Genomic DNA, 23,696 nt, shown 5'->3' on the forward strand with positions numbered 1-23,696 from the left:
AATGGAATTAACCTTAACTGGAAATTGTGAGTTTCTGACAGTACAGTACAGTACATCCCTGAGATTTGTTTTTTCGTGGGGAAGGCGTAGTTTGTTCTTCCATACAGTAGGTGGCACCAAAGCTGAAATAATTCACGAACGCCACCAACACAAGAGAAGGAGAACAGAGTTTGTGATTTTGCCCTTTCTGCACACTCGTTTGCCTAAGTGCAGTTGTGTAATTCACTGCATTTATTTATTTCTGGTGTTCTTTCTTATCTGGCAGTCACTACGGTTTACTAAAATGTTTGCTGCCAGTAGAGCGCTGCGTGTGTGTCAGAGAGTGGCAAATGTTAGTTTATCGCGACGCGGATGCGCTGGGGCTGTTTCAGTAGATGACATCGTCAACGGTCTTACCGACGAGCAGATCCAGGTATCCCAAATACATAACTGCAAGCCAACATGTCAGGGCTTCTTGCTTAAGTCACAGTAATTTACAAATCTTTGAAGTATGAGCTGTGTCGTCATCTCACATGGTGACCTTTGACACAATTCAAGAACAAATACGTATTTTTAGCTGTCATAGTACATACAGTAAATATTTTAAAATGATAATGTCTATCCCATTGGCCAAGTTGCTCTCAAATTAGGGCTGCTCGATTATGACAAAAAAATAATCACAATTATTTTGGCCAATATTGAGATCCCGATTATTTAACACGATTACTCATTAACTTTTAAAACAACATAGAAAATAAATAACTTTGCTTTTAAACTGTGAATTCAACTGAAAAATAAATGTAAAGAAAGAGCACAGCTGAACCACTGTAAGGAAAGGGGTGCGCTGTGGATTTATACCACGAGAAAAGAGAGGATCCTTGCAAAATGGAATGTGGCACAATAATCGTTTTACCTCGATTATTTTGTTTTTGTAATTGTTGAAGCCAAAATTGACGATTACAATTAATTTTCGATTAATTGCACAGCCCTATCTCAAATAGATTTACTTTCTTCCTAAATTTGAATTAAACAGATTTACTTTCTTTCTAAATTTGCATTAAACATAGCTGTCACAATGGTAACCACGTCAAAAAAAAGTACAAAGTACAAGTACAAAAATATATTTCATGTCATAGTATTAATATATTTAATTCTTCCGTTTTATTGTGTGATGCCATTGGAAAAGCATTCTTTTTTTAATGATTATTTCAGATATATTTCATTATTGTTGCACCATTGCTGCTTGATTGATTTTATTTCTTTCACAATTAGAGTTTTCAGAGCTGATGTGCAAGATGGCTGAGATTTCTGGCAAAAATCACTACATGTCTGCAGATGTTGTCAATCTTTGACTAGATAGACCTAACACAATATTTGAAAGCAGCATATATCCAATGTTTTATAACTACTGTGTGATGTCATGTGTCACAACCTGTGTGTGTGTCATATCTCCTTTTAACACCAGCTCAGACAGACTGTTCAGAGATTCTGCCAGGAGAAACTCGCTCCCCATGCCGATGAGATTGACAAGAAAAACGAGTTTCCTCGCATGAGGGTAAATTGCTTTACACTTCATATTCCAAAGTTCTTCAGGAGTCTTTTTGTAATTATCTAAGGTGGTAAATTAAGAGGATAATGTATTTTTGCTATAGGAGTTTTGGAAGGAAATGGGGGAACTTGGACTGCTTGGAATCACTGCTCCAGGTTGGACTATTTACAGGCCTACTAGCTTTTCTTAAAGGGGAAGTGTGTCATTTCTATGCCTTAAAGGGGTCATATGACATGACTTAAACGAATATTATCGTTTGTTTTAGATGTAATGAAATGTGTATACACGATTTAAGGTTCAAAAACGCTGTATTTTCCACATACCGTGCATGTTTGTATTAGGCATTTTTCAATAATTTCATATTCGAATATTTGAGCTCATAAAAAACGAATATTCGAATATTAACTTAATTTAAATAAACCAATAATGACGTAATTTGTTACGTTTTTATTTAGTCACAATTTCACATCAAGCTTATAATTATCATTAAATATTCATAGTGCATTAATATTATATCCTGTATATCGTTTTTTTATGTTGAAAAAAAAAGAAAAATACATAAAAACTGCATTTAAACCTGCGCGGAACGGTATAATACAAAAAGAAAACAGACAAAACAAAACGCAACGTATATCGACAGTCTGTGATATACTGTATGGTTATCTTGTTTATTTTGTTTTACATGTTCTTGATAAGAAAAACAAGCATATAGGTCTATTTTAGTCTGGTGAAAGTCTGTTAAACAAGCCAACGGTTAACAAGCCGACAGCATAGAAAACGCGCTGCTCTTCTCTAACTCCCGGTAACAAAACCCAGATCTGACAAAAATAACTGAATTTATTGTTTATAATGTTGATAATAAATAAAGTAAACAGGCTTGATACCTCATGCCGACTGTTAAGATCCTAAAAAATACCCCGCAACAAAGACGGAGCCATAGTGCTTGATTCCCTGATTACGTGACAGTCATCTGAGGAAGATATTCTGCTGATCACGCATATAAATATTGTTTTCTTTGTCGTTCACGGTCAGTGTCTGTCTTGTTTAGCTTTGCATTGGATTTGCATCAATAAATAAGGTAGGCCTATTTATTTCAACTAAGGTAAGGAATTACAGCGCGTTTTAAAACAAACAAAAAAAGCATCCGTGCGAATTTATTTAGGCCTACAGGCTGTAACTTGAAGGCGACGACCCTATTTGAACTTCTAGAAGGAAAATTCTTGCTTTTAGGTATGGAAAAATGTGCCAGTCTTATGTTAAGTGAAAGTGACCTATTAGTAGGGCTGAAAGATTAATCGAAATCGAATCGCAATCGCAATGTGAGACGTTGCGATTTGCTAATCGCAAGAGGCTGCGATGTGGAAGCGATGTGAAAAATAGGAAACGCGTCTGTTCCAAGCCCGCTTCGAGTGGCATTCTTGCTAACCAACTGAGTGAGCGCACCCCCGTTATGCCTAATCAGCACTGCCCTAGCCAACTGCGTAAACGTCCGTCATTAAAAAAACAAACAAACAGAAGGCAGAAGAGAGAGAGTGTGTGTTATTATGGCATCTGCAGAGTCAGATCTGTCACAAAAGGTGGCGTGGAGAGAAGAGAACCCAAGCGCAGGCAGGCAGTGAAGGGGTTAAACAAGACTTTATTATAACAAAAACAGAAACAAATACCCTCGATGGAGGAAAAACGAAACTAAGAAATCTGTATAAACAAAACAAAGACTTCCCACGTGGGGGCAAAATGAAAAGACAGGAACAACTAAAACCTAACTAGAAAACCACGACCAAAAACATAATAGGGGAAAACAAGGGCAAGGCAAAGTACTCACAGCAAGACGACACAACATATGAGGTACACAGTACAATCAAGGAGCACAAGACAAAGAAACAAGAGGGTATTTAAAGGGAAGACAAACGAGGGATAACGACACAGGGCAGGTGTGGGTAATCAAACACTAAGGGAAAGATAACAAGGAAACGAGAGGAGCGGGGCCAATGACGAGACACGAGAAAACATATAAGTAAAAACAAACAACTCATGGTTTTCTCACATAAAACCTAAGGACTCTGCCCCGATCCCGCCACTTGACTAGAATTTCATAAACAAGACGGTGGGACCGTGACACAGATCGATCATATTAGGCAAATAAATACTAAAGAACCGTCCAATTCAGAAGACCGCACACACAGCCTGTGTCATACTGGCGCGACTCTTCCCCGCGTTGCGCGTCTCGCGGACGAGCCGTTTAAAATTGATGCGCACACAACCTGTTTCGTAAGGACGTTTATAGTACTTGAGTCCGGCTCCACACGGGCATCTGGCAATATGGACGAGGCTTGACGCACGCGCTCACCCCGTGTCAACTCACGCCTATCTCCGCGTTTCAAACAAATGTAAATTATATCTAACTGTTTTGCTAATTTCACTTGGATGAAATTAAGCACATTTTCTAATGGTTTTAAAAGATCCCACATACTTAAAAAATTATAAATCAGCCTATGTTACCAATTAACTATTTTAAAAATTCACTAACACAATAGAAAATGTTATGGATTTAAGGGTTACAATGGGAGTTGTATTTGTTTTAATGGAAACTATAATAGTGTACACTGGTATTTGGATTCTATTGGTGTGATGTAATCTGGAAATTGAACAACAATTGAACAACAGTAAGCCCTATTTGAATAATGCCCAAAACACACTACAAAAATGAATTTTGTAATGGTTTTAATGGAAACAATTAGAATTTCTGTAATGTTTTTTTTATTGTTTTCTTTCAGCAGGGTAACTATACCCATACTGTGCTCCACACAACAATATTGAGCTGAAGCTTGAATTAGAAAAGTTAAAATCGCAAATCAAATCGTCAATGTCTGTCAAAAATATCGCAATTAGATATTTTCCCCAAATCGCACAGCCCTACCTATTAGTCAGATATGGTGACCCATACCCGAAATGTGACGTCTGCTTTTAACCCATCCAGAGAGTAGTAAACACACGCACAGCAAGTGGAACACACATACACCCGGAGCAGTGGGCAGCTATCATTGCAGCGCCCGGAGAGCAAGTAGGGGTAAGGTGCCTTGCTCAAGGGCACCTCAGTCGTTACCCGCCAGCCCTGGGAATCGAACCAGCAACCTTCTGGTCACGAGTCCGACTCTCTAACCATCAGGCCACGACTGCATAGAATGCATCTTTTGTTCCGACACTTTCATTTTTGCAATTTTACGTGTCTAATACATGCATGGGCAACTTATAACACACCAAAGACACAGAAAAACACGTATTCAACATGATCAGCTTGGCAAAGCATTTCACCAACAGACATCCCAACCCGTTTAAAGAACTTTAAAAGTGACAGGTAGCTTATGTGAATGATAACAATAGCCTGAATAATGCTTTATCATTTATTTTGTGACAGGCCAACATTACCAGCAATGATAACGCTTTACATCTAGGTTCCATTTCTAAAAATTAGTTAGCTAACATGAACTAATAATGGGTACTAATACTTCTACAGCATTTATTCATCTTAATGGTTCTTTTCAACGGATTTAATAAATATTTAATTATTTAATAAATATTTAATTCCATTTAAAATATTAACAGTTGTATTTGTTAACATTTATCAATGAACTAATATGAATAAACAACTAGATTTGTATTAAGTTACATAAACAAATTAATAAATGCTGTAAAAAGAGATTTATTGTTAGTTAATTTCTGAATGCATTATGTGATGTTTTTAATGAATTGTAATGTATTGAAGTGAATGAATTTAACCATGCTTTAAGGTCTTAGCTAGTATTTATGTAGATTAATTTAAGTTTAAACCGTTTATTTTCTCGTTTCACCTTAGCAGACAGAAAACACTGAGACAGGTACACGTTTAGGACTGTATCATAAATTGATACCTCATATGTAGGTCTGTGTTATTGTTATTTTATTGTTACATGTTATTTTTAAATAAGGGGGAAGACATGCTCAAAAAGCAAGGCAGCAACACATTGTAAGTTGTAAGAGTAACAAATAAAATAACAGCATTTTAAGTTATTTATGTTTCATCATTTTTTTATTTAATTACTTCCTGTATGTTCTTTTTGCATGGTGTCGATTTAGTATTGGTATCAAAATACTTTTCTTAGGTATTGTATCGAAGTAAAAAATTTGGTATCGTGACAACACTAATTCGCGCCATATGACCCCTTTAAGCATCCACTGGAAAGATGAGTGTTTTTCCAGACAGGTTTCACAAAAGTCAATCTATACCCTTCACCTAATGTTGTGACTGAGTGCCCTTATAAGAACACATACAGCTTCTATTGTTTCATTGTCTATCACATAAGGGTTCTGATTTTTTGTCCACGTATGCAGTGGAATACGGTGGAACAGGAATGGGATATCTGGATCATGTGATTGTCATGGAAGAGATCTCCCGAATATCTGGAGCTATTGCACTCAGCTATGGAGCTCACTCCAACCTGTGCATAAATCAGATGGTTCGACATGCAAACCAGAAACAGAAGGAAAAGTACATGCAAAAAGTATGCTTCCAAACTTTTTACAAATATTATGATTATTTATCAGAATTAACTTTGTACAGTAGCATTCTCCGTAACGATAACACTGGGATGCCATAAACAAACATAATTTACTTAATTTAGACTTCATTTGTATTTTCCTGAGATCAAATATGAAAAGGCATTTTATTAATAAAGAAAGATACAAATGTACACAATGTTAGAATACAAATATTTTTATTATTGACAAGGCTTCTAAGTTTAGTGATTGTGTATTGTTGTATAAATATCAGAATAGGACAGGATTGTGTTTTTCTTAAGAGTCGCTAAAATATTGCGTATTTGACTTGTGTTAAGTTGTTGTCAGGGGAACATGTGGGAGCTTTGGCCATGAGTGAAGCCAACTCTGGTTCTGACGTGGTGTCCATGAGACTGACAGCCAGAAAACAAGGTGACTCACCCTCTATTAACACTCGGTGTGCTACTGTATTACTAATCATCACTGTGCGCTGTTATTACAAGCACTGCTATCATAGATGTGTCATAACTGGTTACATATCCAAATATTTTATTATTCATATGCATATATTTATCAGTTGACTTATTCAGGATTACACAACTAGGTAATACAATAAAAGGTATATTGATGCACCCTTATATCAATACATATGTGTCAGAGATGGGCAGTATTTTAATTACATGTATTTGAAATACATATTTAATTACTTTTGAGTATTTTGTCATTTGTATTTTCCTTAACAAAAAAAGTCAAATGTAATTTGTAATTAAATACTTTGAGAGACTGTATTTTGTATTTCAAAATACTTAAATACTTTTTCAAATATGTCATTTTATTATTGCCTACAATAACTTCACCAGGCAGTGGTTGCACCACTGTTCCGAAAGTGCTGGGGCAAATTTTGATACTGAAATATGTAATAAAATTTGAGCTATCAATAATAATTTGAGCTAAACAGTTTGTGGCACAGCAAATGCAAGCAGAACACGAATATAAAAAAATATTAAAATTAATTTTATGAAACAGTAAAGAACCCTGTTCTAGACTTTGATGATCTTTCTTTCCATTAAAGGATACTTCACATCTCATTTCCCTTTACTGCCATAGTAGGGAAAATAAATACTATGAGAGTCAATGGGGAATGAGATCTGACATTCTTCCAAATATCTTTAGAATCTCTAGAAATTTATACAGGTTTGGATCAATCTGAGGGTGAGTAAATGATGACAGAATTTTCATTATTGGGTGAAGTATCCCTTTAAATTGCTTAAAATATTTAAGAATATAATATTTTAAGGCATATGTAAGTATACCTTTAATACCTTTAAAAATGTAGAAGTTATTGATGTGCTGTAGAAAAACAGATAGACATTCATTGCTAGATTTAAAGTGATTCTACATGCATACCTGACTGTTTCCAGGGAAATCAGTTTAATCATCTTTTTGTCTGAGAGAAGATGTAGATGTCATTTGTCTATAAAACATACTATGCCGTTTGCTTTTAATGCTATACACTCTAAAAACAGTTGTTAAAAACAAGAAATTTTTAATTAACTTAAGGACAAAACATTAATGTTGTTCCTGTAAATGCTAGCAAAATCGCGGGTAACCCACCCACTAGCTGAATTAGAAGTTTAGATTGTTTTTTCAACCAAGTCAGACCTGTCTTAATGTATCGCGAGAGTGTTTCAAAAGCAACCTTTTACAATCACTCTCGCGGTACTTTGATTTAAGCAAAGAAAGTAAAGAAACTGCTTTTGTGCTCAAAGTGCTTTAAGGTAAAGTATCAGATATCATTCACTGAAAGTCATAGGACAAAAGATTAGCACAAATAGCTAGAATTTATCTGCTAGCTAAAGAGTGACCTGTGTTGTCTAGTGATGCCGGATCGCAGTTATATCCGTGGGCAGGTGGTTCAAGTTACAAAAAATAACATTCTGATTAATTGCAGGTGGGTCGCGGCAAAGATATTATACTGCCATTACAATTAATGGGGAGAAATGCAACGCTCAATATGGCCACTCTAGCGAAGGAAGTCCGCCCTCTAGCAGAGGTGGACAGTAACAAAGTAAATTTACCTGAGTACTGTACTTTTCTGAGTATCTGTACTTTACTTGAGTATTATTTTTTCGGAGTACTTGTACTTTAACTTCACTACATTTGAAAGACAAATATCATACTTTTTACTCCACTACATTTATAAAAAGGTCCAAAAGTAGAAAATGGTTTCTATGCAGCGGGTTTCCTGTGTGCGCAATTTATCTGGCTTGCGAACTGCCAGGACCTTTTACTGTTGCCAAGTATTTCAGCTTTTCTAAGCTCTCGGTTTTCTGGCAAGCTTTGAATGGCCATTTGGCGGATTTTTTTACGCAAATCTGGCAACTCTGGGATCTTCCCGCTAAACTAATGTAAACGTATAGGCGCTGCTACACCATTGATAGCGCTCTATTGCGCTATCAATGGTGGTATTTTATTGACAAATAGAACAATAAAAGACGAAAAAGGCACATGTTAAAGTGTGGTGTAATCATCTGTGAATTACGATCAGTCAAAGATCGTAGAAACATTGTCATGAAAATGATCGGCATAACGGCTAAACGGTAAATAAGCATCACATACACCTTGAGCTACGTGTGCGTGTTAACTTCTGATCTGCTGCTATATCATTTAAAGCGATTTGGAAAATGAATGATGTTTTTACTTAAGTAACTATAGTTGAAGTGTTCCTGTATATCTGTATAAGAACAATAGAACCCTGCCCAAAATACAACAAAATGTAATGGATTTAATGGTTATAATGGGAATTGTACTATGGATACTTGTTATCTACTTGCATGTGATGGATTCTATTGGTGGGATGATAAATCCTATTGCAATAAAACCCCAAACACACTACAAAGAGGAATTTTATTTAAAAATCTCATTCTAATTAAAAAATTCATTGTTTTTCTTCAGCAGGGATGGTATTTGCAGTAAAACCACAGTATCCACAAATTTACCATTTTCTATATATAGTAACCATACTCCAATTAAGCTATTTTTAGTAAAACCACAGCAACTAAAAATACCATAGTTTCATTATACTAGCTATAGTTTATGTTTGTAGTTAAATTGTGGTAATACAAATGGTAATAAATCCAACAAACACATGGCTTCTACACTAAACTATTTACAAAAACCTTACTACTTACTGGTAAATTGCTGTTAAAACTGGTAAAAGGAATATACAAAATAAAAAAACACTGCTCATTAATACATATAGGCCTAGGGGGCTAATGAGGATAATTAGGCTAAATGATCATACAGGATTATATCTAAACTAAACATATACTGTATGTGCTAAACATATAAAGCTCTTAAAGGAGTTGCTCACTGCAAAATTTGCCCCCATTGACTTTCCATAGTAGGAATAAAAACTACTATGGAAAGTCAATGGGGGCAAATTTTGAAGTGAACTACTCCTTTAATACAACTGATACTGTGAGCTACTCAGTGTATTCAGTAGGTTGCTTCAGAGGCATAAGGTATATGACAATAAAATATGCACAACTGACGTAAAGGAAATTTACTTTTAATACTTGAGTACTTTTAAAAGCACGTACTTCTGTACTTTTACTTAAGTAAGAATCTGTCTTTACAACCTTTACTTGTAGTGGAGTAATATTTGACCAGTAGTATCTGTACTTTCACTCAAGTAAGGAAGTTGTGTACTTCGTCCACCTCTGCCCTCCAGTGATAAGAGCCAATCGTCAATCAGTATTTACTGAAGATTCTCTGGGGCGGGGCTCTCGTGAGGTGTTTGCCAGGCTGTGCACATGCACAGTAGATGAAGCGATCTTGAAAAAGGTGATTTTTAGCGCAATTTAAGCTTGGCAAACACAAGTTATGGTACAGTTCATGTCAGGTTTAATTATTGATAGGACATATGCTGTTTACTTGTGATATTTGATAGCGATTAAAAAAATATCTGCCTTCCCCCATTAAAGTAGATAGGACAGTGGACTTGCTATTAACTGCCCAGATGCGTTGCAAACATGGCCGCCGAGTGGCACGACTTCCGTAAACGGACTTTGGTCGTGGAAGAATGAGATAAATCAATAATGATGATAATATTAAAATGACGTGAAGGCATACATGTTTATGTAAGTATGTTGCTAAAATCTGAGTGTTTGATGGACTGCTGTTTAGAAAACTTTTCTTTCTTTCTTCTTTGTATCTAACTCCACTGTTACTCTCGCACTTTAAATGATTGCTTGTAAAAAATATTGTATTTTTGTATTTTCAAATGACAAATTACTTGTATTCTTACTTGTATCACAGCAGTATTTTGTATTTTATTTAAATACATTTTATGAGTAAGTATTTGTAATTTGTAACTACTTTTACTTTTTGATGTATTTGTGCCCATCTCAGTGTGTGTAATTAAAATGTATATCTTTTTGTAAAGGGGACCATTATGTGTTAAATGGAAATAAATTCTGGATTACGAATGGACCCGATGCGGATGTTCTTATTGTGTATGCTAAGACAGACCCAGAAGCAGCAGCCCGTGGCATCACCTCTTTCATCATCGAGAAGGTTAGAGATGATCTGGTTCTTAGTTGGTAAAAAGATTTGACTTATATGAGAGCTGTATTATATTTTGTTTGGTTCAGTGAGGGTGCATTCTCCAAAAATGATCTTGCTGTTGGTTTTTGAAGGGCATGCCAGGATTCAGCACTGCGCAAAAGTTGGATAAACTGGGAATGAGGGGATCCAACACTTGTGAACTTGTCTTTGAGGACTGCAAGGTTCCTGGTGGGTGAATGTGCAGGAGTCTTTTATGCATGATTGTGATTTTGTTCTAAAATGTTCTCTCGTGGTTTTAGAGGAAAACGTATTGGGCCCGTTAAACAAAGGTGTATATGTTTTGATGAGTGGTTTGGACCTTGAGAGACTGGTACTGGCTGCTGGACCTGTTGGGTAACTTGTTCTGTTTTTTTTTCAAATACATGTTGAGAGAAAGTGTACAATCACACGTGAATTGTTGAATAATTAATGTTTACGTTTATATGTTGGACAATTTAGTATAATGCAGGCTGTGCTGGACCATGCAATCCCCTATCTACATGTTCGTGAAGCCTTTGGACAGAAAATTGGCCTCTTTCAGGTATGATTTCAGGCAATTGTGTGAGAATTTTCCATTTTGAATGCTATTTTGTTTATTTATAAAGTGATTATGTACACAAGAAGATAATCTAAATCAGTGGTTCTCAAAAGGGGGGCCCTGCTGACTTTCAAGGGGGCCTCAAGCTGACTAATATTTTAAACTTAAACTAAAAAAAAAGAAAAACTAAAACCAAGATATTTTCTATAATTTGGTCATTTTGTAATGAATTAACATTTTTCCAGTTAACGCCAACCTCTAAAATATATTATTGGGTAGAAATCTTGAGTTTTTGTGTGTGGGAGGGGGGCCTTTAAGTATTGTTGAATACAGTGGGGGCCTTTGAGTCAAAAAGGTTGAGTACCCCTGATGTAAATTGAGGAAAAAACGTTTTAATTGTGACGAGAAGGGAGAAAGAGTTAATGAATTGTCTTGGAAGGAGAGTCTGGAAAGTGCAGAATAATGAGCCCAGTCTCATGAATTGCGTATAAATAACACGCGCGTTGCATTATCGTGTAATATGTACGCCAAAGTTAGATTTTGCGTGCATATGATACGCCTATTTTTGCGTGCATATAATACGCCAATTTAGCACGCGTGCATATTAACCGGCAATTATTAAATTGTCCCCTAACCCAAACCCTAAACCTAATGTTAGCGTGCATGCATATAACCTCTACCCTAACCCAAACCCTAAACCTAACAGTATTATTTTAATTATTTCAGTGTTTCCTCTTCATGTACGTTTCAAAATGGCTGCTCTCCAGCGAGGTGCACGCAAACATTGGCGTATGATATGCACGCAAAATCTAACTTTGGCGTACGTATTACACAATAATGCAACAGCGTGTTATTTATACGCAATTCATGAGACCGGGTTGTAATAATAGGCATTAACATAAACAATTAAATAATTATCAGTATCTTAAATGCTTAGTGCCCTAATAATCTCCCTGAGAATTTGTCACCTATAAAATTAATCATTTCTGTCTGTTGACTAGCTAATGCAAGGAAAAATGGCTGATATGTATACACGGCTTAGTTCGTGTCGGCAGTATTTATACAATGTTGCCCGCGCTTGTGACAAAGGCCATTTCAGTGCTAAGGTAAGAGCTTTTTAAACAGTTTTCCTTATTTGTCTGATTTAGTTTCATAATGTTTTCGTGTCGGCCTGGAACTGATGCATGCAGCTGTTCCAGACTGCGTAGTAGCAGTATTGATTTGTGATGTTATTGTAGGACTGCGCTGGGGTAATTCTTTATTGTGCTGAGAACGCGACTCAAGTTGCCTTGGATGGGATTCAATGCCTGGGTGAGTGCCTAGTAGTTAGCGCAGCAGAAACTGAAAGAAATAGCTCCTCTTGTCAGGGCCAAACCCTTCCATCTTCATTCATTCTTGTTGCTGCAGTGAATTACCAGGTGGATAAACAGTCAAACTTCAACTAGTTGCCATGTATTGAGTAGATGCTGCTTTTAAATGTGTCTTATCAGGCACGTGGCAAAGTACTGCCTGATGTGATGCCATGTTTAAAGTCTTTGGTTTTCTTTGCAGTTTGATGTTGTGACTTAAAACCTTGTTGACTTATTTGCTTCCACAGGTGGAAATGGGTACATCAATGATTACCCAATGGGCCGCTTTCTAAGGGATGCTAAGCTTTATGAGATTGGAGCTGGAACCAGTGAAGTCAGAAGACTGATCATTGGCAGGTCTTTCAATGCAATGTTCAAATAGGAGCAGCATTTTCCCGAATGAGTGTCAGATCTTATTAAGCACCCGTAATCATAAGCTAAAGTTTTCATTAGAGACTCATTAGACACTTTAACTAAAATAGAATGCTTTGTTTTTCATGACGGTTTTCTTCAAATGTCAAAAATCATTGACATCCTCTACTGTCACAAAGTGGTCACACCACAAGAACAAACGCAATAAGAGATTTATTGGTCAACCTGCAAGAAACTTCTAAAGGATCGAAAATAAATTCTTCTTAACAGACCTAAATGCACTTTGTCCCTTTTGGAATTAAAAGCATTTATGGTGGGGCACACTCTTTTGACAATTCCTTTTTCCTAGAAGCTTTTGACATGTTTTGGGTGTGTCTGTATCACGCTGTAGAGGTAATTGTCTCTTCTCAAATCACTGTCGATTGTTATATGTAAAGTATTTTGCATATAACCCTAACCTGATGTGACCTTGTTGGTGTCCTTTGTGAAGAAAATTTACAAGATATTTAATGAATGTAGTTTGGACATTCTCTTATTATGTTTGCCTTTAAACATTCTGTAATTTTCCAGGAAGTGAACACATCAAACTTCAGCCTTACTGATTAATAATTTCTTGTCTGTACAATAATCAGATGTTGTTTGGCATGATGATTGTTTTGAATAAACAACTTAAATCTTTGTTGCTTTTGGTGTTTTTATTAAGTGTTTTAATATGTATCTCACAGTTTTTAGACATTTGTTAATGTGCTGTTTTTTGTTTTGTTAGCGAAGGTTGTCTCGGCTCATAATACAAAGTTTGTTTACCTTGGATTTTGCTTATCTAAATACAATTCTTTCAGCATGTGTTGATATAAATTATTTATTTTATATGTGTATTATTTATATATATATATATATATATTTATTTATATATTGAAAATTATTAAAACATTTTCACATGCACACAACTATGAACATTTGTTAGGTTCCAGCTCCATGATATAAGGTTCCATCATCTGTTTCTCTCTCCAGCATGTTCTTTATTCATTCATTATATATATATCCATCTATCATCCATCTCACTTTTCCTTGCTCCCTGTTATAGGTTGTAGACACACAACTCGGTTCCTTTTTCTTCTTCCAATGTCATGCCTTTCTACATCATAAAACAAGATGCCTGTTCTTATTGGCTCCACACTAGCACCTGCCTCAGTCATAAATCTATAAAAATCTGGCAAAAGTGGCAATGTATTTATTTCATGTTTTTTTTAACAGTGAGAGCTCTACAGCAATGTGGTTTTAATTGGAGCACAGTGGATGTAAAAATACTACGCTGATTTAAGCATTAAAATACATAGAAGTGCATACTACATGCAAAAATACATCTGTAAAAATAAAATGAGTACAAAATTGGTGAATGTATTTATTTCATTTATTATTGCTTTTCTCATTTAAACGCTTACATTTTAAAGCAGGCGTACAAGAATATGCATACTTTACAAATAAACAGCTCAAATAGCTGTAATAAATAATTGTTTACCATAAATGGTCACTTAAAAAGATCATAAGCTGATATAACATAGCTCATATAAATTAACAAAATATTAAACAGCTTTTTAATCCAAGTTAGTAGTTTTTAACGTGTTTATTATATGTGGGTTTGGTGTGTGCGCACCTACATGTATATTAAAATGTATAACTCGCTTATAATGAGCTTCGTTAAACACACATCGATTAACATCACATAAAACAGTAATGGTTTTTGTTTCAAATGCGCCCGTAGCCCTTTAAGAAACTCCATGATATCCCAGCATGTGATACGTCAACACAAGGGTTGTGTCGCAAAACCATGCGAGCTGCCTAACTAGACAGCATTTCGGCCAGCGATGTCGCGTTCCTCGTCCGCGTTCCGGGCACTTTTGGCTTTAATAAATACGAACAGCAATTCTAGAAATCAATCGTTCGTTCTAGATCACCCCAGCTGACAACAGCTGCTGAAAAATGCCATCTAGGTAGACAGCTGACTGGGGTTTGAGTCACAGCCATAGAAAGCGGATGGTGGCGTTACATAAACTCCATGGCAAAAGTGTTTGTCAGTTCGTATGTGTCTGCTGTATTCCAGGTGTACTGCACAGGATGACAGGAGACGGTAGACAGGACCAAAACAGTGTGTAGCGAAGAAGTCTGTCTTTTAAACCCACGGCACGAATAATAAGGTAAAAGACAATGTTCGTCTGGTGTGGGATTTTCTGTACGTAAAGTTTGAGATGGATACTTTTATCGTGGTGTTCTCCGATATTGAGTTACGTTTTGTCTCCATTGCATTAATGCTAATTAATTAAGAGGGCAACTGCGAAACCTTGATGGTAAATGTATTACATAGCAGTGCGCGTTTTCGTTTCGTTTCAAAAATCACAATGACGGGGTTTGTAGATTCATCTCTACATCACATCTCGACGCGACGAAAGAATGCGCTCATTATAAACAACTAATCCGAAAGAACGCGCTCGCTATAATTGGTGCGTTGTTTTGGTTAGTCGCGTCGCGTCGCCTGGAGTGTAGTTGGGTGTTTCGTGTGTCTGATCTTTTGTTTGTTGGTAACGATATCACGGGTTGCAGTCTTTTACACAGGCACTGCTTGTTCTCTGACGAAAACACTAGAACATCAGCGTGAAACTGGCGTGTTTACGAAGTTCATCTTATCTGATAAGACTATTCGAGTATTTACAAGAGTCAAGGGGTTGATTCCTGGCAGGTGAAGTTTCATTGCGATATAATGTGCTGACATGAATATTTGTCCCGTTTACAACTTTGATTCGTCTATTCTGCATTGGTTCTTTAATCTATTCCTAAATGTCATCCAAGGTCTGTCTTTAAGTTATAAAATAATTATGAATGTGTAATAACATAAAGAAAACAGTTATTGAGTGATTGGGTCATTTCTTTATCTTACATTTGCAGCCACTTGCACATCCACATTTATAGTGTAGTACAATATCAATTTGCATTAATACTCGCTTGATAATATTTTTTGTTCATCATATTCTTTATTTGTTTTAGTACTTAATTTTCAGTTTTGCATTGGTTAGTTGACTATTTGCTTGCTTGTTTAGAACCCACACACTGTTATCATGTTAGATGATCCATTTTATGCTAACCAATTAAAATCATAATTTCTAAATTACCTAAGGAAGTCTGTTAGGTAGGTTGCCATTTGAAACATATTAAATTGTAATATTAAATATTAAGCATTTCATTGGTTTCATTTAACCGAAAAGCCTGGTTCTTAGGAAATCTTGATCTGTACAAAATCTATACAATTCATACATGTCATGTTCATCAAAATAGTTCCCATCCTAAACATTGGATAAAAGGCGAAATGTTTTGATTAAACCGACAAAGTAAAATATAACCTACGGTCTAAATGGTACTATCAAGAAAGGATAAAAATAACACACAGGTCTGCTGAATATAAAGCGACAGTAATTACGGTATTACATAGATGGAAAGCCTGAAGTGGAAGCCAGAGGCAAATGAAAAGACTGTATGAGTAAAGAAGATTAGAGATGGGTTTCGGGTTCAGAGCCCACCACACACACACATATATACATATATATATATGCTATATATATTTTTTTTTACAGTATATATTGGTCCACAAATATTAGCCTCCCTGTAAATATTAGGATTGGCATGTAGGCAGTGATTTTGGGCAGTAAAATAGCATTTCAATAAGTGCGGTTTAACTACAAATGAATTTGAGAGTATTCTAGTGTGTACTAGACTTTTTCTTAGTTAAAGAGATTAAAAAATGCCTTCATAAAGAGCAGGGTAGTGGACTGTATAGCCCGTTAAAGTCGTCTTTAAAGGTGGCAGATTAAAATGAAATGCGAAATTGTTTTAGGCTTTAATTTGTCAAAAGAAACATGAGTTGAGTTTGGAGATTCAGAAATAATTTCCTATTACGTTCTGCCCACTTTCATTGTCAAATGTGCTTAGCACAGATCAATCTCTCACTGAATCAACTTCTGTTTAACATGAATTATCACCTTCTGGGAGAGAGAAATCCATCAAACATGTGTGCATGATTAGGATCGCAGAGCATGATCATCTGCGATATCCCATTACAGACGGCAGCGTCAGTACAGAAAATTGACTTTCAGATTAATGGACTAGAACCACTTTTACCGAATTTGTACAGCATGGAGTGTAAAACACAACTGCCCCTTCTCCATTAGTTTCACACTAAATCTGAAAATTTGATATGGAGGATTGGGTTTGTAAAGGCAAAGTTGTAATGATTTTATTGTTACACATTACAAGTGTGAATGCATGTGTTTATGCATTCTTTAGACCATTGACTCTGCAGCTGGTGCAAACAAGATATAAAATAATAACCACTATTGATTTAATACACTGATTTTGCATGCCAGAACAAATTTGAATATATATTACAGTGCATGAGCCAAACTCACTTAATGCTGGAATACACTACAAGACTTTTGCTCAGATTTTGCCCAGATTTCCAGTCTGGACTTGTTGCAGAAAGTCTGCGCTAGTCTGCAGATTTTATCGCGTAGTGTGGGATGCCCTGTTTTTCTCTGCAAACTTTCAAAAAGTCTGCAAGTGTGTGATGTCCAGTTTTTTTTTATCTGTTCAGAAAGTAGTGTATTCCAGCCTTTCCGCAATTTGAAGATGGAAGAGCATTTAAATACAGCTTTGTGTCTTTTACATTGCCTGTTAACAATGGCAGATTATTTATTATCTCTGAACCTGGTTCATAGAACTGGTAGATGCATAATTGTTTCACAATTGATTCACATGTTTCTTTCTATTACTATGCGATAAATCTTCATACAACCCAAATTTAAAAATATTATTTTGCCGACAGTTATGAGTAATCTGACCAGATAAATTAAACTAGTTGCTCATCATTTATCCTGTTGTCTTTCTGCTCATCCATGTTTCTTTGAATTATTACGTGTACCAAAATGTGAATACCAAATGCCAGCTGACTAATCGCTGATGACTAATCACTGTTTTCCAGTGATGGCAGTACTGAAAAATGTTTACTATAATCATCACTTTTTTTATTGTATAGACGCAAAAGCTCACTGTGTGACACTATATGAAACAAATGTGTTATTTTTATTCAGATAATTATTTTCGATGATATTCTGGTTATTTGAGATACACACTCACAATGGCTCGTATGAAATAACTCATCTCCCTTCTGTTCATCCCCAAAGGCAAGAAAATCTTCAGCCTATACATCAAAACTACTTTGATTACCTTTTTTATTTGAATCGGCGTGTTATTCGTATACTTCTGGGACTCGTGTCCCTGAGATTTCCAACTCTCACATATGTTTGAAGAGGAAGAGTTGTTACATGTGGACAATCTTAAACACATCAGAAACGACCTGGTCCAGCGCCAGAGCCGCAGCTGTGAAATTTACTAGTATGTTCGTAGACAGAATGGGGGGTAAGAGTGGCCACCAAAACTAGTTTCAGCTGTTTTCTGCCTCACAGCTGCGGTCACTGAAGAGGTTGAAGCTCTCCAGTCTATTAGCGCTGCTCAAATGTTTGCACTAAAAAGACAGTTAAGCCCGTTCGCAAGCCACACGAAAATCTTTTACGCGATTGAGAGACGTCTGAAACTCGGGGAGCACATGGTCTCTGCAATCACAGATCGCGACACAAGGTGTGCTAAAACAGAACATATAGCCTCTGTTGTTTGTGCTGGTCGGTATTACACAGCTGGAAATCCAGTCAGTCCATTGTTGACTTTTCTCTCCAAATGCTGACAGAAAAGGAGTTGATTCCTTCAATGTAATCTTAACAAGATTTGTCATAAAAATGTACTCGGAGAGAAGACGTCCCTCACCATTTCCTGGGCATGTTGCCCTGCGTCTTTCATGCCTTTGAAGAAACGCTCTTTAACAACTAACAAGAGTTCGACTTCCTGTGCTCTGTCAGTTCATTGGCAGCAAACTGTCATTTGTGAGTCTGAACTAACGACACCACAGAAATTCACATGTTCTGTACATCCAAAATTAGTCAATATTCTTCTACTTTATATATTTATATATATATATATATACTATTTTTACAAATACAATTCTTTACAATTAAACATTTTTACTAGCCCTAATGTTGTTTTAATCCTTCATTATTTTACAATGGAAGACAAAAACAGATATCCGAGAGAGTAAATTGTTTTCAATTATCCAGTTTGCAAAAGCAGGCTGTTCTGGTCACTCACTTACTCAGCGATTCGGTTGCAATGTCTCTTAAGTGTTTTTTTGTTGTTGTGGCTTTTTCATTTTGAAACGTAAAGAGCTGCATAAGGATTGTTTTATAGTTCCTTAAACATTTAATTTTACATAGACATTATGTGTGTAGTTTTGTCTATGTGTTGTTCTCACAGATTTGAGATCTTAATAGCAGTAGGTAGTGCTGTAGTACTCGAGTCCGGTCTCGGACTCGAGTCCGGACTCGAGACGTTTTTTAATGGTCTCGGACTTGTCTTGGACTCGTTGGTATTTGAACTCGGACTTGTCTCGGACTTGGTCATTGGTCTCGCAAATGTTCTAGTCGGTCTCGTCCGAGTCCAGCGATATATGTTTTATTTTCTCCTTCAAAACAAAACATTGATAGAGCACTATTCTTGTGATCCGAAAACTAATGATCCGAAAACTGTTGCCGACTCTCAACTCTAGAACGAGAGCTGCGCGTGCTCATAAGTTCTCTTTTCACACAGCAGTTCAGTTCAGTGTGTGCTGTTGTTGTAACTAAATAACTCCGGTATATTGGTTCAAGTCCGCGGGACTGTCATGCACGCCAGTGTCACGACGGTGCGTGGAAGAACCCAAATGCAGGCAGGCAGAGGTGAAGGGTTAACAGAGAAGTTTATTAAATAATAAAACAAACCAAAAACCCACGAGGGGGTGTAACACACAAACACTATAAACAAAAGACTTATCAAAGGGCAAAGAAAAACTTCCCGCTATGGGGCAAAACAGAAATCAAAGCAAAACTAACATAACTCACTTAAGATACAAACGTAGGGAGAGACAAGGTAAAGACACGAGAGCACGAAGCAACACGAGCACAGGAACACGAGCACGAACATCCACATGTAATCCACCAACACAAGACAAAGAAACAAGAGGGTATATATAGGAAAGACAAACGAGGGATAATTAACACAGGGCAGGTGTGGGTAGTAAAACACTCAGGGAAGGATAACAAGGAAACGAGAGGAGCGGGGCCAATGACGAGACACTGGAGAGAACGTATATTATTGTCAAAAGGACAATAATATGTTTCTCTCCACACATAACCAAAGGCTTTGCCATGACTCTGCTACAGGACCAAGAAAAACATGACTAAATGAAGCAGAGCCATGACAGAAGCCCCCCCTTTAACGAGCACCTCCAGGTGCTCACCAAGGGGTAGACGGACGAGACAAGACAGACTGGGAGACAGACAGGACAAGGCAAAACAAAGAAAACAAAATCAAGGGCAGACAAGACACAACAACAACAGGACTAGGGTGGGACATCAAAAATAACAAACATGGGAGGGGGGGTGGGGCCAAACAAGGGCCCATAGGGGGCAGTCCATGGGGGTGGGGAGAAGTCCCAGTCCCCGGCTGCGCTTGAGGGCGCGGAGTCCTGGGGGACTAGGGTCCTCGGCGTTGAGCCCTGGAGTTTCCCAGGGGCCGGCTGCGACGGAGCTAGCGGCTGAGGGCTGACAGGCACGCGGCTGGAAGGCCGGCTGGACAGGGCTTGACGCCGGCTGGAAGGCCGGCTGGACAGGGCTTGACGCCGGCTGGAAGGCCGGCTGGACAGGGCTTGACGCCGGCTGGAAGGCCGGCTGGACAGGGCTTGACGCCGGCTGGAAGGCCGGCTGGACAGGGCTTGACGCCGGCTGGAAGGCCGGCTGGACAGGGCTTGACGCCGGCTGGAAGGCCGGCTGGACAGGGCTTGACGCCGGCTGGAAGGCCGGCTGGACAGGGCTTGACGCCGGCTGGAAGGCCGGCTGGACAGGGCTTGACGCCGGCTGGAAGGCCGGCTGGACAGGGCTTGACGCCGGCTGGAAGGCCGGCTGGACAGGGCTTGACGCCGGCTGGAAGGCCGCTGGACAGGGCTTGACCCCGGCTACCAGGCTGACGCGGGAAGGCCGGCTGGACAGGGCTTGACGCCGGCTGGAAGGCCGGCTGGACAGGGCTTGACGCCGGCTGGAAGGCCGGCTGGACAGGAGCTTGACGCCGGCTGGAAGGCCGGCTGGACAGGGCTTGACGCCGGCTGGAGGCCGGCTGGACAGGGCTTGACGCCGGCTGGAAGGCCGGCTGGACACTGACGCGGCGACCCTGGACCGATGACGCCGGCTGCACCGGACTGGAGACCCGGCTGCACCGGCTGGGACGACCGACTGGGCAGCACTCACTTGGCAGCTGGGCAGGGTTCAGCATCCCCCTCCTCACGGCTTCTTCTTCTTGGCCCGGCCCACAGGACGTGTGGTCGGCTGGAAGAGAAGCGATGGGGAGCCCGGTTAGCTCCGTACCGGAGGAGTCGGACGGGGAGTCCCACGACTCCCTTACGTCTGCGCCAGCCACGGATGCTGATGGGCGGAGGAGGAGCTGCCGGGGGAGAGGCGGACGGTGCGGCCATGCCGATGACCCCGATCTCCATGACGCGACCCTCAGGGATCGCGGGTAGGGGAGATGGATTGGGTTGGGCTGAGACCCTGGGCTCCGGCCGATTCATGGCATACCTACATCATGTCCGTGAAGCCCAGCGGTCTCAGCATCCTCATCTCCTCCAGAGACAGCGGCTCATTCAGACCGCCGTTGAACAGGGCCATCTGCTCCGTCTCGTCATGGACCATCTCCCCTGCGGTTCGAAGAATCGATCTGCGAACTCCAAGACATCGGAGTAGCCCTGTCGCAGACCGGCAGAGGAGATGGGCCTGCCTGGATCGCCTTGCCTCCATCTTGCCTGCTGGTTCGGTGGTGTGTTGGTGGATGTCTGTCCCGAAGGTGTGTGGAAGAACCCAAATGCAGGCAGGCAGAGGTGAAGGGTTAACAGAGAAGTTTATTAAATAATAAAACAAACCAAAGTCCCACGAGGGGGTGTAACACACAAACACTATAAACAAAAGACTTATCAAAGGGCAAAGAAAAACTTCCCGCTATGGGGCAAAACAGAAATTAAAGCAAAACTAACATAACTCACTTAAGATACAAACGTAGGGAGAGACAAGGCAAAGACACGAGAGCACGACGCAACACGGCACGAACATCCACATGTAATCCACCAACACAAGACAAAGAAACAAGAGGGTATATATAGGAAAGACAAACGAGGGATAATTAACACAGGGCAGGTGTGGGTAGTAAAACACTCAGGGAAGGATAACAAGGAAACGAGAGGAGCGGGGCCAATGACGAGACACTGGAGAGAACGTATATTATTGTTAAAAGGACAATAATATGTTTCTCTCCACACATAACCAAAGGCTTTGCCATGACTCTGCCTACAGGACCAAGAAAAACATGACTAAATGAAGCAGAGCCATGACACAGCCAGAAAGTGAACAACTGAATTAATTTGTGGATAATATTAAGTGTTTACGGGAGACGCTAAACGGGAACGATTCAGCTGAACTGGTTCCACCGGTTCACTAAAAAGAAAGAACTGGTTCAAATGAATGATTCGTCCGCGGCGCGAAACAGCATAAATCATTCATCAGGCAGATGTCAGCGAGCAGGGCATAATACAGAATTGGTTTTACAAACCATAAAGAATTTATCGACAGCTGCCTTAAAAGGAAACTTTTTGCAACAAAACTTTCTCCGAAACATGTGGGACAACATCCAATTTCGTAAGACACCATGCAAAGGCATCACAAAGAGAGGTAAGTTAATGCCTTTTCAGAGTTAGAATTGCATTTGAGTATTTTATGAAGTTTGGAAAGTAGGGCTTAAAGATAAGATTGATCGTATTTTTATTGTCATTGTGATGAACATGTTTTTTAAGTATGGGCACCGACGTGCTAACGTGCTTATAAACGAGCCGTGGAGCCTTTGCTCTTTCTAGCGGCTCCTCTATCGAACACGCACGTGCACGGGCAGGCGCGCACACGCACGCACACACACACACACACACACACACACACACACACACACACACACACACACACGACACACGCACAAAAGTGTTCATTGCTGCACAACCTTGCTGTTAGGAGGGCTGATAAAAAAGTTCCTTAAAAAAGTAATAAACAGTTACACTTCGGCTTTGTGACTTTAGTGCTATACCTATATAGTAAAAATAAAATGACCTTATTTTATCTGCTTTTTGATCATTACAAACAATAATGAAAATGATTATCTTAGAATAGAAGATATGCTGTCTCTTGCATCACATAAATTATCAATAGTTAAGTATGTGGTCTTGTAGTCATGATTTTTTTCTGTCTCTGTCTTGACTGTGTCAATTGGACTCGGTCTTGACTTGGACTCGAACCTCTCTGGACTTGGACTTGACTTGGACTCGAACCTCTTTAGACTCGGACTTGACTCGGTCTCGACTAGTCCTGGTCTTGGACTTGTCTTGGACTCGACAATGGTGGACTTGACTACAGCCCTAGCAGTAGGATACACTCTTAAAAATAAAGGTGGTATAAAGGGTTCTTTGCAGCGGTGCCATAAAGGAAAAACGTTTAGTTCCGCAAAATAACATTTTAGTTAAAGGTTTTTAAAAGAACCATTTCTTTCTTAC

The 23,696-nt window shown here is 38.8% G+C and overlaps 1 protein-coding gene across 1 annotated transcript; it reads left to right on the forward strand.

The window, feature by feature from the left end:
* Positions 1–131: 131 nt before the first annotated feature.
* On the forward strand, positions 132–13,607 carry ivd (isovaleryl-CoA dehydrogenase). Its single transcript, XM_057344642.1, has 12 exons — positions 132–412; positions 1,445–1,534; positions 1,632–1,683; positions 5,897–6,066; positions 6,400–6,493; positions 10,509–10,639; positions 10,762–10,858; positions 10,930–11,023; positions 11,129–11,210; positions 12,209–12,313; positions 12,446–12,518; positions 12,805–13,607. Exons 1-12 carry the CDS (start codon positions 284–286, stop codon positions 12,936–12,938), a joined length of 1,251 nt encoding a protein of 416 aa, XP_057200625.1. The 5' UTR covers positions 132–283; the 3' UTR covers positions 12,939–13,607.
* The last annotated feature ends 10,089 nt before the right edge of the window (positions 13,608–23,696 follow it).

This window comes from Triplophysa rosa, linkage group LG10, assembly GCF_024868665.1.
Source record: "Triplophysa rosa linkage group LG10, Trosa_1v2, whole genome shotgun sequence".
Taxonomy (NCBI): Eukaryota; Metazoa; Chordata; class Actinopteri; order Cypriniformes; family Nemacheilidae; genus Triplophysa; species Triplophysa rosa.

Excerpts from the sequence above, each read along its gene's own strand:
- ivd (XM_057344642.1), top strand. The coding sequence starts at position 284 with ATGTTTGCTGCCAGTAGAGCGCTGCGTGTGTGTCAGAGAGTGGCAAAT. Across the intron at positions 1,684-5,896 it reads GCTTGGAATCACTGCTCCAG|TGGAATACGGTGGAACAGGA; the intron begins GTTGGACTATTT and ends CCACGTATGCAG. Across the intron at positions 6,494-10,508 it reads ACTGACAGCCAGAAAACAAG|GGGACCATTATGTGTTAAAT; the intron begins GTGACTCACCCT and ends CTTTTTGTAAAG.